This window comes from Grammomys surdaster, unplaced genomic scaffold (assembly GCF_004785775.1).
Source record: "Grammomys surdaster isolate TR1022 unplaced genomic scaffold, NIH_TR_1.0 126546, whole genome shotgun sequence".
Taxonomy (NCBI): domain Eukaryota; kingdom Metazoa; phylum Chordata; class Mammalia; order Rodentia; family Muridae; genus Grammomys; species Grammomys surdaster.
This window is the reverse complement of record NW_021621338.1, coordinates 16,265,020-16,283,390: the sequence shown is the minus strand read 5'-3', so window position 1 is coordinate 16,283,390 and position 18,371 is coordinate 16,265,020. Positions and strand designations below refer to the sequence as shown.

The 18,371-nt window shown below is 40.2% G+C and overlaps 1 protein-coding gene across 11 annotated transcripts in view; it reads right to left on the bottom strand.

Moving 5' to 3' along the window:
• Cadps (calcium dependent secretion activator) overlaps positions 1–18,371 on the bottom strand; it is a 434,854-nt gene that overhangs the window by 310,559 nt on the left and 105,924 nt on the right. For all 11 annotated transcript variants that reach the window (XM_028760516.1, XM_028760517.1, XM_028760521.1 and 8 more), the window contains exon 3: positions 11,834–12,166. In XM_028760516.1, coding sequence (XP_028616349.1) covers positions 11,834–12,166 — 333 coding nt within the window. The remainder of the gene's footprint in view (positions 1–11,833; positions 12,167–18,371) is intronic.

The following is an 18,371-nucleotide window of genomic DNA, read 5'->3' as shown; positions in this document are numbered from 1 at the left end:
CCCTCCTTCCCTCTCTCCCTTCCTTCCTTCCTTCCTCCCTCTCTTCCTCCTTCTTACCCCTTCCCTCATTCTTTTGTTTCCCATCTTTTTCCTGAGTATGTGGTTCTTAGGACCAGACCCAGGATCATGCATGTGGCAGACATGAACTCTATCACTGAACTCTGTTCCCAGGATGCCATGGATTTTCTTTCATCAAAAGCTGCTTCTCTTCTACCAGACCTTCCCACCCTAGCATAGGAGTCAAACCCTAGAGACACTTTGCCCACATAACCGCAAGTAGTACCATTTCCCTTTGTCCGTTCATTGGACTACACTGTTCTCTACAGCCCTTATCTCTCTTCACAGGAAAGGGTATTTGTTTACTTTATTTTTTTCTTGTCTTGTGCATTAAGCAGCACCATTGTGAGAGCAGGCATCCATTATTCCCCAGAGCACTGTCAATGAAAGGCTCAATTCCTATGAAATATATGCATGGATGGATGCAATTTAGCCATGTAGTGTTCAGTCTACACACCTAATGTCCATCTCATGTCAGGTCTCTATGAGAACCTCCCGGTTTCCTGTAACCAAGCCAATATTTTAAGATGGAAAAGCCATGCATCCTTATCAAAGAGTTACATCATAATGTGGAAAATGCCTCTCAGTGGCAAAAATAGAGAGAATATGTTCTCTGAAATACATTTGAAATGATACTAAGCAGTCATTCCATTCTGATAATTCCAATGATGGGCCTTGTCTTCCTATATTTCCTAGTATTTCTCTGGAGCACTGGATACTGTTCCAAAGGACCCAGGTTTGGTTTTCCATACCTACATGGCAGCTCACAACAATCTGTAATCCAGTTCTAGGGAATTGCCTAATTCTGTTGCCTTATTCTGGCCTCAGCGTATACCAGGCAGGGTGCATAGACACATGTGCATGCAAAACACACACACACACACACACACACACACACACACACACACGCACGCATGCATGCACGTGTATATATATATTAAAAAGTGATAAATAAAAAGGGCCTCCACATTGAAGAATTTCAATACCTTTTCCTCAAGAAAGGCCAGTGACTGACAGATCCTAATTCCTGGTCATTTAATGTGTTGTCCTTTCCTTTTTAGTATTTGTATTGGAGCAATAAAAAGATTATTTTCTAAAACATTACTTGCTTACTAGCAGAAGTTGGTAAAATGAGTTGAGCATATATAGTTCGTCCCCTATAATTACACATTCTGGATCTATGGATTCAATAAAGCATAGATTGAGAATATTAGAACAAACTATCATATCTGCATTAAGCAAACCATTGTGCTTGGCGTGATTTCCTAACAATACAGTCTAACAATAGCTTAAACAGCATTTATAAACCATGAGCTATCACAAGCAATCTAGGGGTGCCTCAAGGTATATTGAAGGATGTGCATGCATTACATACAAATACTATACCACTTTTACATGCGAGGCTTGAGCATCTGTATGGTTTAATAACTGCATAGTATCCTGAAACCAATGCATTGGTGACAACCGTATTGGTTTTAACTGGTTGTAGACTAGGGGAACGTTAACAACACTCATGACCTGAGGAATTATGGTAGATTCCAAAGTGGCAGCCATTTTCTCTTCTGTTCCTAGTCATATGCAATATAGATATAAAGCTCCTCCAGTCAAGAGAAGAAACCTGCTTCTCTAGTCTTTGGATTGTGGCTATCTCTGCCATTTTCTATACCAACAGGACATGGTAGAGTGACATTGTAACAGTTCTGAATGAAACTTCAAGAGGCTCTGGATTCTTCTACTGTTTCATTTATGAACCTGTTCAAATGAAGAAATGTGGACTCCATATAGCAGAAGTCATGCTAGATCACACCATGGATGGATATTTGATTTCCCAATAGAGCAGAGTTCCTACCAAAGCCCCAGCCAAGGAAACACACATAAGTATAGTAGTGACCAGAAGAACCAGCCAGATCACTTGAAGATCTGTGAGCTACAGCAAATATACTTTTTTCTGAGATGCTGGGCTATTGAGATTTGTTTATTATAAAGGTCTGGCTAACTAATAGGAACATATGTACAAAAGCAAAGTAAAGAGATCCCTATAGAGGAAAGGGTTTTGCTGAAGAGCTTTGCTGCTTGCCTCTGATAAATAGGGAGTCCACATTTCTTGTCATGTGTCAAGTTCTCTAATCTAAGAAGCTTTCATGCTCACTCTTGGATGATGAGGAAAACCACCAATCTTCAATTCTCAAATCTTCAAATCCTACAACCTATGTTCTTTATTTCAATACCATAGAGAATACCCTTTAACATTTACACATCAGCCCCAACATGAGGAAGCAAAACAAATACAGTTTATATCTTGACACTCCAGGTTGAATACAGAGGAGTGAGGAAAACTGAACAATTCTGGGAAAAGTTACCACAGTGAAGAGAGGTTAGTCATTAACTAGAACCCTATTATGGTTGTAGCTACATTTCAACATTCTGCTGCTCACAGTGTATTCATAGTTTGAATGCTTTTTATGTTCATTATTGCCACAATAATGCTGGATAGTAAACTATCTGGAATTCAGTGGCTTATATAAACTTGTATTTATTATCATTTGTGTGAGTTTGTAAGTTGGCTGGGGCTCTCCTTATCTAGAGTAGGGATGGCTATTCAATTCAAGCTACAGGTGAGGTTGGCTTGGTTCTAGGCTGTGGGCTAAGATACTTTAATTTCATATGTCTTGTATTGAGGCTCAGGCTAAGAAGATCATCAATGTATAGGGACTGGCAGACAAGACATGTCAAGCCCTTTGCTCCTTATGTTTACTGATAGCTCCTTAACAAAACAAGCATGAGAATGATCGTCAAAGACAAGAAGTAGAGAGGTCTGTTCAATAACTCTCAAGCCATGACTGGTTATTGAAACTTAATTCAGGACACAGAAAGAACTGAGACTGATTACTCAACCAACCACACTATATTTATAGCACAACCTTTTCTACTTTTTGTCTACCATGGAGCAGAAAAGAAAACTGATGTCTCAGATAATCTCTTTTCATTCAACCCAAACAATCTCCTCACCCATTCAGTTCCTGACCTTCTCCTCCTCTGTGGGGCTGCCACCACCAACCAAACCACCTCATTTTCTGAGTTCTGCAAGACATGTAGCCTCCCACTGTTCCATTGCCGCTGCCCCTAACCACCTAACCTAAATGAGAGAAGCCACCTATAACCTAACCCATCACCGTTACGTAAATATCTACTGCAGTCATAGTTAACCAAAACACAGAATTGCATCTCAGCTTATTTCACCCAAAACAAAGTTTAGCAAAAGAAGAGCAAGTTATATAGAGATTTATATATATAAAAAAAAAGCTGAGAAAGACTCACTAATGCCTGTTTTTCTAGAGTAAAGAAATATCCATAAACTTTCTTTGGAAAGGGTACCTCTTCCTCTCTCGACTCTGACCCTAGTTCTAGCTTCTTTATTAAAATATCTTCCTTACAGGGACTGGAGACAGGATCAATTGTAAAGACTATGTGCTGTTCTTGTAGAAGACTTGGTTGGTTAGCAGTACCCGCATCAAACAGCTCACAACTCCAGCTCCAGGAGATTTGATACCCTTTTCTGAGCTTCTGTGGATATTGCAGATCCATGGGGCATCAGAAATACATATACACATAAATTAATAAATTATTAATAATAAATTAATAAATAATTCTAAATGTCTACATTAAACTAAGGAATATATATTTGTATTACATACATATACACACATATGTGTATGTATATACATGTATATACACATACACACACATATATGTGTGTATACACACACACTCACACATACACACACAGTCACAGAGTAAATGCAAAATATTTGGCAGTTAATACTCTTCTAACTGGTGGTAGGGACACAGGCAGATTACAGGGCCTCTACCAACTGAGTAGACTAATGTTTCCATAGATTAAATGATTAATATAGAATTAATGAACTTCTTAAAAAGAAATTAAAGAAAACCAAATATTTTTATTTAGAATTTAAAAGAAAGGCTAAACCAAAAAGTGCAGTCAGTATATTAGACTGTTGACCAGGCTTCTAGAAAATCCCAGCTCTCCGTCACTGAGGAGACAAAAAAGGCTGTAGGGAGTTTGGGCTTGTGACGTTATCAGAAGGCAGATGACTAGACTTAATTTGCAGGATTGTGTTTGGGCTATGTAAGAGGCTCCATCATTTGGCAAAAGGTATATAAAGTAGGAATCCATCGTTATGTCTTTTCTGAAGCTATACTTCCTTAACAATGATTACAATTCTGTCCTTCTATGGTTGAGAAAGGACAGAGGAAGCTAGCACGCTTAAAATTCCATTTTGGAAACAGAGAAGAGAGTGATGGGATGTCTGTAGCACTCTGGAAGGCTGCAGGAAAAACATCCAGTTTCTTCCTGATTATAGGCAGGATACCTCCTGACTTCCAATTTCAACATTCTACTGCTTCTATTCTCTTAGAAACAGTGGATACAATGACAATATTTGACTGTGTATTCTGGGAACAATCAAGGAAGAAATATGAAAAACCATGATGTGCTCTAGAAAATTAGATACTGCTATCGGTCTCCACATCTGCAGTGCCTTGAACTTTGTCCTCACAAACTGAGTAGAATTTCCTCATATGCTGCATCTTCATCTCTTCAAGTTCTTTTGGCCAACACTAAAGCACATGTGTCAAACAAACTCATTTAATATCCTAAAGTCCATCAAACAGCCATCAACTGTTAGAGGCAGTGCATGGCTGCAGAAAGACAAGATTTAATATCTGTCTCTTTGATCAACTATGTAATGAGAGAAGCAGGTTAAATGTGTCCAGAGGGGAAGTTCATTCCTAGAACACTGTGTTCCTGTTATTGATATCATGCTATAAAACCATACTGGCAGGTGGACTGATGTCACATACCAACTGGTCTTGTGATGGTTTGAATGAGTATCTCAAGTATTTGAATACTTGGTCCCTAGTACGTAGGATTGTTTGGGAGAGAGTATGGATTACTGGAGGAAGTGAATCACTGAGGGCAGGTTTTGAGGGTTCATAGCCTCACCCCACTTCCATTTTAACCTCTGCTTTGTGTGTTGAGGATGTGACCTCTCAAATTTCTGATCCTGTTGCCACACTTCCCTGCCATAATGAATGCTTACCCTTCTGGGTCTGTAAGTCAAGACGAACTTTCTTTTATTAGTTGCTTGCTGATATGGTATTTTATTCCAGTATCAGAAAAGTAACTGATATAGGGTGTGTTTAACTTTTCTGTCGCTGTGATAAAATATCTTGACAAATGCAATTTAAAGAGGAAAACTTTATGCTGATGGACAGGCTGAGGTCTTTCATAGTGGGAAAGCCAGGACAGCAGGAGCCTGGAGTAATTTGTCTCATTTCATTTTCAGCCAGGAAGAAGAGAGAGAAATGAAGTTTAATTTTATTTCATTTCCTCCTTCTCATACAGTTCAGGATCCTAACCAAAAGAATATTGCTATCCACAGTGGGAAGACATTTTTATCTCAGCTAACCTAAAGAAGACAGTCCCTCAGAGGCCTTCCAAAGGCTTCTCTCTCCAGGGATTCTAGATGTCATGAAGTTGACAACTGAGATTGACCATCCCAGATCTTTTCCAGTATTTTACTGTGCCTAACCAGGAAGGAGGGAGCAAACACACACCCTGTGTAACACAGATTGTTGAAGCCCACAGGGATTCTGCACTTAGGAGTCTGTTGAAAGTAACTGAACATTTACTTGAGTCAGGCATTGACTCCATAGTCAGATGTTGGATACATAGTGATAAATTTAAAATGTATGGTTCTTGATCTCAAATCATCTAGGGGCATGTCTTGGATCCTCAAAGTATGAGTCATGACACCATATAAGGACTTACAGCTGAATGCAGGGAGCAGTGGGAAAATTTAGCAAGAGTAAAAGGTTCTGAACACAGAAAGACAAAAAATCAGTTAAAAATGAATGTATAACCATCCAATGAGTTTATTGCAGCACCGTCCCACTGTATCGTGTGTCATATTTGTAGCCTTCATTCTTAATATGTAACATGTTAACTTTGTGCCAAACACAACATCACACCATGCAGTGCTAACCAATGTTGCCTAAAATACCTTGACTCTAGTTCAGGACTGTTGGATGTTACAGACTACAGTGCCTTCATGTACAAAGTTTTCTGATCTCTATAGGAACATCACGGTTTAGTTCCACAAAACAAAGCTTATATATGTTTATGAGTGCCATCCCTCCTCTGTGCTTCTTATCATGTCAGTGTGTTTGATTTTAAAAAGTGGTCTGTGTCGTTGCCTTGAGTTTCCTAAATCTGATTAAGTGAATTTGACTCTGGGTAGGACAGAACTCCTCGCTCTCTGAAATGGCCCCAAACATATCTCAGACATTTTTATGCATATTTATGCAAAGCAGTGTTCTGAGCACTGGTGATTATAAATCAAAATATTGATCAGTTCTGATAAACATTGATGATGTTTTGTCTAAGAGTATCAAGTATTGGGCCAAGATTTAATTTTTTGGGGTGAAAATAATCATTCCTACTCCATTAGCCTGCATATTTTCATGCATCAATAATAAGTGGTAAAATGCTATGCTTAACAAAGAATTGTTCTGAAATAAATTTCTTCATGATTTATCTTCTGTACATGTTTGAACTGTATACCTATTTTTTGCAAAGCTGTCTACTTGGGGTTGCATAGTAATGTCTTTGGAAGAAGGGAAGGAACAGACACACACAAACAAATGAGAGTGTGGTGGCAGAAGGTATCAGAACTGCATTGAGAGCTATCCTGCTCAGAAGGGCTCTGTTCCAAAAAAACAAAAGGCCACTTAAGCCAATTTTAGCAGGCTGGTCAGGGAGCCATTCCTTTAAATTGCACACCAAGGAGGGAGAACTAACGAGTCACAGGAGCAACAACCTTAGGATGACCCAGAATGATAAATGCCTTGTGATAGTCCCTCCCACCACCAGATAGACCTGATAACTTGCTTCTAATCAGTGTTCCATGGCAGGAATGAAACTTTTTTTTTTCAAATATCGAAGTCTTAATCATTTGAATTTAAAGGAGATTTATCTTTGTAACTGACTTAATTCCCTTTAAAAGACAGTTTGAAACCCAGGGGTCAGGAACAGCAGAGCATCTGTCTGTTGATCATCCAGAGTACAGCCTCAAGGACATGAGTCCTGTTACCGATGTGAAGGAGCTCAGAGGTGTATTCCTTCCTGCTGAGCTTCCAGATGAAAAAATCTGTCTGATGCCTTTATTCTGGTCTTATGAGACCCTAACAGAGAATATGAAGAGATGTGCCTGGATTTCTCACTTAGAAATAAATCTGAGTTTTAATAATGGGTGATAACAAATGAGTATTCTTTCAACCTGCTAAATCTGTGGTCAATTTTATGTAACAATGTAGGACAAACATATAATATTCAAACACAATGACACTTATAAAGTCATGAGGATGGGTGGGTGGGCACAGAAGAATATCTGGAGTTATTGCTATGGGTCATCCTAGGGCAATGTAAGAGTGAGTATTATCCACAGACCACTAGGTACTGCCACCAGACCACTACACATGATGCTGAGATCATATCAGTTGCTTTAAAATCTGCCAAGGGAATGAAGAATAGAGGTATGTTTCTAAATGACAATAGTAGATGGCCATAACTACTGCCTATTTCACAATTTGAGAATATCTCAACAGTTATTTATTGTAAAACCATTATATACAAAGAACTTTACTATTGTTACAGGGCTAAAAGTAGTGATTAAGAAATGGAATCAGCACTAAGAAGCAAATTTTCAGCCAATACAACTTTAGGGAACTTATGACCCAGGAAAAAGCTCTGCTGTTATGTGGAGATTAAGGGCTCTGTAATGAGGTATGAGCCAACCCAGCAATCTGGGTCACAGTTGAAAGCCTGGTAATTTGAGGTTTCTCTTCAGAGTCTAATAAACTATGTGAAAAGCTGCCAAGTGTTAATCAAGTCCAAGGCAGACAGTAATAAGATAAACTGCATCATCAAAGGCATGATGGTTTGATGGAAAGGAAATGCTAAGAGAATTAGAATTCTATACTGATGAAGAACTCATTATTAGAAATGTAAAGGTAACTATAGGTTGTCCCTATTAAAATTCTATAGTGAACTCAGTATTAGAGATGTAAAGGTATCTATAGACTGTCTCTATCCAGGTCTTCCAGATTTATCTGAAAACACTCTAGAAATACAGATGACCAATGTCATTTCCTGATAGTGAGAACATGAGTGTATTGTCCCTGACCATTGAACATAGATAGTGACTCTGGAGAAGATCAAAGGCATGCTACCTCTAAAAGGTTCTGCTGTTAACATATGATCAATGTAGTGTTTTTCAAATATCAGAATTAAAGCTAAAGGAAACATCTTTCCTCATTCATATCTCTTCAACATTAGCTGACTTATAAAAGTATATCCTTCCTTTTTCCCAACACATAATCAAATAACTCCATGGTGGTTTTCTATTTGGTGTGTGTGTGTGTGTGTGAGAGAGAGAGAGAGACAGACAGACAGACAGACAGACAGAGACAGAGAAAGACAGAGAGATGAAGACAGAGAGAGAGAGAGAGAGAGAGAGAGAGAGAGAGAGAGAGAGAGAGAAAGTGCATGTGTACACACACGCATGTGGACTTGAGAGTTTTGGGTGCATGTTCATGTGAGTGTGTGTTCAGATGTCCATATGGCTGTGGGAGGTCAGAGGTCAACAACTTTGGTGTCTTTCCTCAGGCACTACTTACCTTGTTGTTTGAGACAAGGGCTCTCATTGGGATTTGGAAATTGACAATTAGGTTAGATTGGCCTGCCAGTGAGCCCCAGGGATCCTCCTGTCTCTACCTGCCAAGTGGAGGAATCATTAACTCCATACTATCCTGCTTTGCTTTACACTGTTGTGGGATTCATTTGGATGCTTCGGTAGGAAACACTGTGCTGATGGAGCCATCTTCCCAGACCATACAATTTTCTTTTCAAGAGAAATGTTCACACACTTTAGAATGATGTAATTAAGGATAACTTGTGATGATAAACACAAGTGTGGGCAGGAGCAACTGACTGATCAACTGGTCATGGAATTGACAACAAACGAGAGGAAGGGGAAAGTGGTTGTATTTTCAAAGTACTTTTAATACTGTGTCATTATGACCAGTAGCAGCTTTGGAATTTATGAAGGGGGAGTGGAATGGTCTTTGATTCATTTATTACATGGAACAGTGGATCTCAGAGAGATCACCTTGGGTTTGCTAGTTAGCATTGGAATCCAACTCAAATAATCAGACAACTGCTTCCCCAGCACTCTGAAAACTGGAAACAATGCTGACGTCATATCGGTCTGCCAATCGTGTTACAATTAATATTAGGTGAACTATGAGCAGTTTTTTTCTGTTGTCAACCCACACATTCTCAAACAAAATGGACCATTAGACACTTGCATACACAAATAGAGAGATTATTTTGAAGGCTCCTTGCTTTCTTTGTGTGTTTTGATAGACAGCTCATGTTACAACAGACAACTGATTCAGAGTTGATATAATTGTTCTTTCTTCATAAATTGCTCTTCTCCCTTGAGAGGAGACTCACAGTTACTGGCAGCTTCTCAGAAAGGAACATCACTCAAACTCGCAGAAAACAGCTCCCCAAAGCAGATTAGAGCTCCCTGCCTCCAGGATGTGTTGTACATGAGAAGAAAATGCTATGTATAGTTTGTGCTTTGGAAGCACCTAGGTATTGTTTGTCTTGTAAGGACACAAAGGCATAGAAAATGTAAAACTAAACAATAAAAAATGTCAGTGGGTCAGGATGAAAACAGCTCAGTGATGTGTCCATGTTCTCATTCTGGTGCTTTGGCAGCATCTTGTAAAGTGGAGTGCACTCTGAGAATGAGAAGATTTGAATTTTTCATCTGTGACTCTTAGTGACAGGGCTTGGCAAAGTCCAGCATCCTCTCGGGCCTGTCTACATGTACTCTAACAGGCAGCTGAAGGAAAGGGTATATGCTTTGCAGTCAACTTAGGCACACATTAGGTGAAAGGTGCTCTGGCCAGTGTGGCTTTATTTTAGGGGTTCCATTAGAGATAGCCCCCAACTCTCGATATGTCTAAGCATTGGCTGTTTTGGCTGATTTGCAAATCCTCCTTGCTGTGAATGACCTAAGAAGACTTAGTGATGACTTTCTATTTTAATAGCCCTGTTTCACATTAATGTGTGTATTTAAAAATGACAACAAAACAAAAACCCCCTACTACTCAGGGTTGGGATTTCACAAGCTCACTCCTTAAAGAAAAGATGAGCTAAGAAAGCAAGTGAATTTGACTAGGTTATAGTAAGACATATCAAATTATCATACTAGTAAACCTTGTAAATGACAATGGCATGAAGACACAATGTTAATAGCAAAAAACTAGAAAGTGGTTCAATGGGCATTTTCTCTCCTCAGTATTTTCACGATTTATTTGCTGAGAATTTTGGCTATTTGTTTGATCTATAAAATAAATATATGCTTAGGACAAAAAGTTTAGAAGCATAGAAAAGCTCAAATAGAAAAATATAAAAACCAAGCCTAGTGTTTCCCTGTAAAGATAAGGACCAACAACTCTTCGTTTCTTCCATCCTTCTGCCATTTTCAACATAGCACTAGCTAATCAGAACATTTACAATGGGATGTATCCTTTAACTCTTACTGGATAAAGTGCATACCCTCATAAGGTTCAATCAACATGTATCTCATTATAATTTCAAATCATCATGGGAAGAGCCACAAACCCTAAGACCTCAAAGCTAGTGAGAGTCCAGAAGAGAGTTTTCCTTAGTCCCTGTGAGTCTGGACAAGGGTCATTCTTGGCTAATCTATTACAGTGTCTCTGTTCAACCTGCTACAGGGCCTGGAATTGATCCAGAGGAACTAGAGCAAGGTTGAGGGACTCTAACAGCTCCTGGGGGGTGGGGGTGGGGTGGCTAACATAGTTGCCAGAAAAAGGGATGTCCTTGATTGACATTCAAATTCTTGGGCTGGCCACAGGTTGAATCTCTCTAGGGATGTAACCAGAATGTACATTTTAAACATGCTCTTAAGTGTCACACACAAACTAGCTCAAAGCCTTGCAAAGTAAACTCAATGAATGTTTGTTGAGTGAATGGATAGCACCAGATTGGTAAGTAGAGAATCATAATCCCCCAATAACTTGCTGTCCGAGATTCCACCCAGGCAAAATTGAGATTTATTTGGGGCTGGGACCAAGCAGAACCCATGGTCCATCTCTAAATCTGATGCTCTCAGAGATTCAGGATGTCAGAGAGTTGAGTTGTGATTCAACTCAAACTTGAAAAGGATTTCTTTGCCAATTACTCTGGAAACCCAGCCTTTGTGTCTAGCACAGTTCTTAGCTAGAGACATAGGAATGGCTTACCCTGCACACACTACCCACTTTAAGACAGAAATGTCTTGGTAATAAAGTCATACTGTTGATTGTTTGCTGTTTTTACACAGCAAAGATACACCATTCTCATAGAGCCTACTCCCCCCTCAGCCACAATGAGGCCAGTTCTAGGACTCATAAAACCAAGGCCCACTTAAGGGCTCACATAAATGTCTTTTAACATCTGATAAAGCCACAATTACAATCTACTGTTCAATAGAGTCGATCTTTGATCAGCACACTTGTAAAATATAATTTTTAATGTTTTCCCAACAAGAAGTGGCCAATGAACGTCATAATGGGCTCCACTGACCCATAGTTATAGGCCTAAGGAAGAGACACTTACCTGACAGGCATTATACAGGAGTTGATGTTCAAACTTCTTGATCCCAAGAATGTTCTGGAACATTTCATAGAGCTGTTCCTTGCTCAGAATCAACTCAGAAGCTGCACTGGCTGTCATCCGGGCTTGCTGCTTCCTGGGGTCCTCCTCACCACGGTAGATGGCATCAAACTTGGCCATCCAGGAGCTTAGCACTGTCTCCTTGCTGAGGCCATCAATCTCAGGGAGGCTGCGCACCCTCTTCTCGATGTGTTTCTTGAAGACCTCCCGAGAGTCATTGGCTGAGCAGCCCCCACTCTGTACCATGCGGGCCACGCGGTCACTCTTGAGAAACACCTGAGCAAGGGACAGCCAAGAAAGATGGAGTTAGCCATGGAGGTGCGTCCTTCACATGTACCATGGAATGTAACAGGGTGGATAACTTTCCACTTACTTGCTGTGATTTGAGTCAGGCCCCTTTTGCACACTCTTCAGCACCCAAATCTTAAATCAAGAATGAAAATAGGATAGTAGCTCCATTATTTGAGGGGATGTGTCCCAAGACCCCCACTAAATGCCTGAAACCACAGACACTAGTGTTCTTTATTTTCACTATAGTGTTTATTCTGCTTGAAGACTTTCCAGAGAGAACCCAATTACAGCAGTGCATTATAATAAGAGCTATTTAAAGTGTGTGAATTGCTTAACTCTGGAATTTTTCATTTAATACCTCCAGTCTAAATAAAACTGAAAAGTTGAGGCTACAGCACAAAGAACTTCTGAGCTTACAAAATGGTCTCAAGGACTGATCTACTGATAGGTACAGAGAGAGCAAAAGCTGGAGTTAGAGTTAAAATGGCTGCATTTTCCTCTGCTTCTTCAGCCTAGCGGCTATATAAACCACAATAAATGAACCTCTTTGGAAATGTAACTGTTCCTGTCTATAATATAGGGTAATGCTCAACTCTATACAGGTTGTTTTAATTAAACGAGTCATTTGAAAAGAGCATTTACAATGGTGGCTGGATCCTTAAATGCCTCGTGGGTTGTCATTATTGTCATTAAGTATCTAGCATATAGCACTTAAATGTTAACAACTACATGCATCTCATTTATTCTCTAAAGGATACTTATCATGACTGAAATTTCGTATCGGGAAAATCTGTGCTAATTTTCTATCTCCTTGACTGACATGCAATTCTACATGTGCAAGAAGTGTTTCTACTCTCCTCATAGTCTCTCTAGTCTCTGGATAGCACATGATGGATGCTCTGTAAGTGAACTAGGAATAACATAGCTGTTAGGTTCAGACTACTATGAAAGGTGTGTGCAACCTTTTGTCATTGGAACATGATGCTGTCATCTGCAAATGCTCAAGAACTGTACAGTCATTCCAAAACAAATAAATAACCCCCTCCAAAAAATAAAAAAACAAGACAAAAAAGAAAAATTCATAGTTTTCGTTAAGCTTATGATTCTTCATTGGGCTGGCTTCATAGTTGTCATCATTCGTGTAGGACCTATGGGCCACAAATTAGACATGACTGAGGGTAGATGAGGAACCAAGATTTCACAGAGAGTTGGGGAAGGGATTTGCCCATCATAGCTACCACTGCCTGATTTTAGTGCCTACTCACAGACAAACGGGACAAAGAGCAAAAGGAAGAGTGAGGAATAGAAAGAGAGTTCTTAGGCCCATGAGTGTGTGCATGCTATATATATGTGGTATATGTGCACAGGTATGTATCAATACCCACTCTAGTGCATACTCAGAACCCAGGGAGGACATTCAATGTCTTGGGGTTGATCACCTTCCACCACATTTCCTTGAGACAGGCAGAGTCTGTTGCTTAACCCAGCATTAGGTTGGCAGGCAGCAGGCCCTAGTATTGTTGTCTCTACATCCCTATAGTGAGGAGGTTACAGATGCACGCACAGCTACACTCAGCTTTCCACATGGATTCTGAGGATTTGAACTCAGGTTTTTGTGCTTGTGTAACAAACACCTTTACCCTTTAAGCTATCTCCTCAGTATCCACATGCTCTTTTAACTTCATTCTGCTTCCTTCTCCTCTTTGGGGTTCTTCTACCAAGCAGAAGACCTTCCAGCTTTGCTGCCTGAGCCCTGGGAGATTGTCACTTACTAAGGACAGTTTTCCCTTGCTCCACTGACAGCACCTGGAAGCTCACATGAGCTCATACACAGTGGGTATAATACAAGGTGCTGGTGCTACAGCTTTGTATTCACAGAGAGGAAACGACCTGACACTTTGGAGCTGTGTCCTGCTCATGCTCCAAAAGGTGCATCAAGGTCCTCCTGAGGCCAATCAAACATTCATCCCCCTGCCAGAGGCCAGCACTTGCCTTGCAGGCTCTGAAAGAGTATTGCCTAGTGCCCGGCGGAAAGCAGGCAACCTGTGCATCATGACAAAGTCATACTGGGAGAAAGCCTATTACCAATACAGCCTCCATTTACTGTTCATTTAATGAAGTGATTTAGAAAAGGCTTGAGGGTTTGTCTTCCTGGGTGAAGACCATGACATGTTTTGATGACCTGGAACCTGCAGCTCAACTAGATGTGAGAGTTAATTCTTAAATCAACTAAAGGAAACATGTCAAATACTTTTCAGGTTCATCCCAGTCTTCATGTTAAACAGAGTTCACTTGAGAGCCTGCACTGCTTAATGATGATGTGCCTAACCTACATATTATGAGTCTCACCTCTAGGTCTTCGTCTCAAAGAATAGGGAGCTGGAGAGATGGCTCGGTCAGTAAAGCAGGTGATGTTCAAGCATGAGGACTTGAATTCAATCCCTAGTATCCATGTAAGAAAGCTGGGCATGGTGATGCGTAACTATAAGCACTATCACTGTGAAGAAAGGAGAAACCCTGAAGCTCACTGGTTAGCTAGCTATACTAAGTACTAGCATACTACACTAGTACTAGTGGTAAAATAATAGAAATAGGGATAAACTGGGTGCTCACAGAATGCAACAGAAGTCACCTAATAACCTCATACAAAATAATCACACTCTGGAATGACCACTGACAGCATAGAAACAAGCAGTCAGGGATACCTCTGTGGGAGTCTATGGTAGTCATCCATCCAGGGGTGGGGTGCCCCTGTAGGAGTCTATGGTGGTCAAGCAGAACCCAGTAGGTGGGTGTAAAAGTATCTTTTATTCTCCTGATGTAATTGTCATCTCAGGCTTACAGCCTTAGTCTGCTAACCTAGGCCTACTCCTGGAATCTTCTAGCCTCCATACAATCTATCTGGGTCTAGAATGTTTTCAGCTTCTGAGAGTTAATGCTGAATAAGATCACCCTTTCTTTTTGAACTCTGGCTAACTGTTCAACTCAGCTGTTCTGGCTCAAATTTCATTCCACACTGATTCAATCTGGCTTCTTTCCCTTCTGACTGAATTGTTCCACTTGCCTCAAACTAGTTCTAGCAATGTGTTCTGATCTTCTGGCTCCTTCTCATTCTCTGGCTCATTCTAGCTTCACTTTTGTCTAGTTGTTCTCTCTTCAACTTGTTTCTGTAAAGCTCTCCCAATAAAACTACCTTCTCTCCTTTCTCCTTCTGTAGCAGGAGATAAGGTGGCTCATGTCCTCAGGCCTAGGCTAGTTGGGAACATGGTGGCTGATTAAGAAAAGCCAGATTGAATGCCGCCAGCATTTTAAATATCTCCCGAAACACCCTCTTATGTTGCTTCTTTCTTCCCTGTTCTTGTGAAAGTGGGACATATCCTATCCTGTCAAATCTTTCTCTGATTCATCACTTTGTCTGCCACTCAGTTAGATATCACTTTCAAACATGGTGCTTCCTTCTACAAATTAATTTTACCTTAATTGTTTGGGATTAAAGATGTGTATTAAGGTCAGATCTGTAGTCCAGCCAGAGGGATTAAAGATGTATGCTAAGGGTTGGGCCATACCACAACTAAAAACAATTTTTTTTTCAGTAAATAACACAATCTTAGGGTTCACAGTGTGATCAAATATCCTGCAACAGATCAGGGTGCCTATGTGGGAGTCTATGGTGATCAAGGAGAACTCAGCATCTACGAGTGCCTATGTAGGAGTCTAAGGTGGTCATAAAACCTCTCAGAAGTAAATATTTCTGAGATAGTATGTTAATATGAGCAAGGAACAGAAGAACAGAGAGGATGTAGGTATTTTTAGATTGAAGAAATAATTTGCATAACAATGTCAAATGTCTGAAGAAACGAGGAGAACGTAGGCCATGGCAATGAAGTGTAGGGGATGCTGGCAAGAGATGAACAGGAATGGCTAAATATCCACGATTCTGGGCACAGGCATTACACCCACTGGCCTGCATTTTAAGGGCACTAGAGAAACACTGATGACTGTAAATTGGGACATGGCACAAGAGTGGAAGGAGCTAACTGAGAGGTCCTTACAGGGGACAGTAAAAAGCACTGGTGTCATAAACAAGAAATTTCACTTATTCTTTGTTATCAGTTCTAAGGATCATGAAAGGTTTAGAAATATTCAAATAGAAATGAAGCCATGCTTCTTCTCCCTAGCTGTGCAACCAAGTGTCCCACAAACCAAGGAGAGCCCAATTAAATTCTCAGTGTCACATTCGTTTTCCCCAAAGCCTCTCTCTAGCTTTCATCTGCCATAATTTTATGACTATTTGGAAAATATTTGAATCTCAGGGTAGATTCTAAGTTTTGGAAAGATAGTGCTAAAGAGTTTTCTTTTTTATTCATTCTTAATTCTCTCCTTTTCTCTAGTGAGAGAGAGAGATAGTTTGTTAGTATATGTATGTATATGTGAGAGTGTGAGTGTGTGTGAGTATATATGTGTATGTATGTACGTATGCATGTGAGTGTGTGTATTTGTGTGTATGTATTTATATGTGTGTGTTCACATTTGCCTGTGTGAATGTGGACTCATAATGCTACAGATAGAGATCAAAAAACAACCTTAGGTGTTGGTCCTCTCCTTCTACCTTGTTTAAGACAGAGTCTCTTGTTCACAGCTCCCTGCTTCAGGCTAGCTGTTCCATGAGTTTCTCCATTCTCCATCTCCCATCTTGGCCTAGAAATACGGTGATTACAGACATATGCTACTATGTATATCTTTACCTACGTGGTTTCTGAGGATCCAAACTCATATCCTTACACTTGCATGGCAAGTGTTTTTAATAACTGAGACAATTCTCAAAGCTTCCTTGTTTTGTTTGTGAAATTGTTTGTACCTAATGTAGTGTCTGGCACAAAACTGATGCCCAATGCATACTTGTTCAAGTGTACTGGTAAGAAAAGTGAAGACGTTTCCATCAGAAACCCTGCTGATTAACCAGATTATATCAAGGTGAAATGGGAAAACAGGAGTCAGAAGACACATATATGAGCCTCTAAACAAGTGAGTTAGGATTTCTTAAGATTCTATAGAATCCATAGTCATGAACGAATAGAATGATGACAGTACTTTCTGGACATGGTAACTCTCCTAGTCCCTTCCTTGAACAGAGCAGTCACTTAGTATGTGTTAAGTATATTGTGTTGACTTCAGAAGTCACTTAACCCACTTAGAGCTCATTGTTTTTCACCAACACATGAGAACAATCCAGCCTTCCATCTTTGATGAGGATAGAGCTGAGGGGACTTTGAAATGGAAAATGATCTATCAGTTCAGAGGAGTACCATGTGACTTCAGCCACTGTAGGCCTGGCTATGAGTCCATCAATATGCACCGGGAGGCTGAGGACTGAGGAAATGGGGAGAAACAGAGTGTCAGAAGGAGGTAAGTCAGCCAGAGATAGAAGACACTAGCCAGAAACTAATTTCCCTGGCTTCCTAGTGCGCCAAAAGACAAGTAAGACCTGAGCTGGTGTCAGCTTGTATAAAAACTGGTAGATCTCTTTGTATTCTTTGTGTTTGTTTTTCTTTCTTAGTAGCTGTGATATGAGACTTCAGTCTTGGGAACAGTTCTATCCATGACATTCAGAACCCTTCCCTAGTCCTCTGACATCTCCTAGACAGGCCCGAATGCTAGGTGGAAGTTCTATAGATTCATGAAATCTATGCATTAGCTTTGCCTTTCCACATGATTGCTAAAGAATCACCAGACTGTTTTATAAATAAACACATTCATACCTAACAGATATGCACATACAGGGAGGTTGGTTTAGTAGCTATTTTCTTTCTGATAGATTGAGACTAGGGCAGATCTTTTTCTGTCTTAAAAAATAAATTATTCTTGGCCAAGGAGATGGCTTAGGAGGTAAAGGCATTCATAGCTCAAGCCTGGTGACTGGAACTCAATCTTTTGAACTCACACATTGGTCAATAGCAAAAGTGACAGGAGAGACCCTGCCTCAAAAATAAGGTGGAGAGAGAACAAGCTTCTTGTATGTTGTTCTCTGACCTCTAAATGTGTACTGTAGCATGAACTAATTAATGAGTGTCTACCTTTCTCTCTGTCTCTCTCTCTCTCTTTCTGTCTCTCTCTCTCTGTCTCTCTCTCTCTCCCTCTTGCATACACACACACACACACACACACACACACACACACACACACACACACA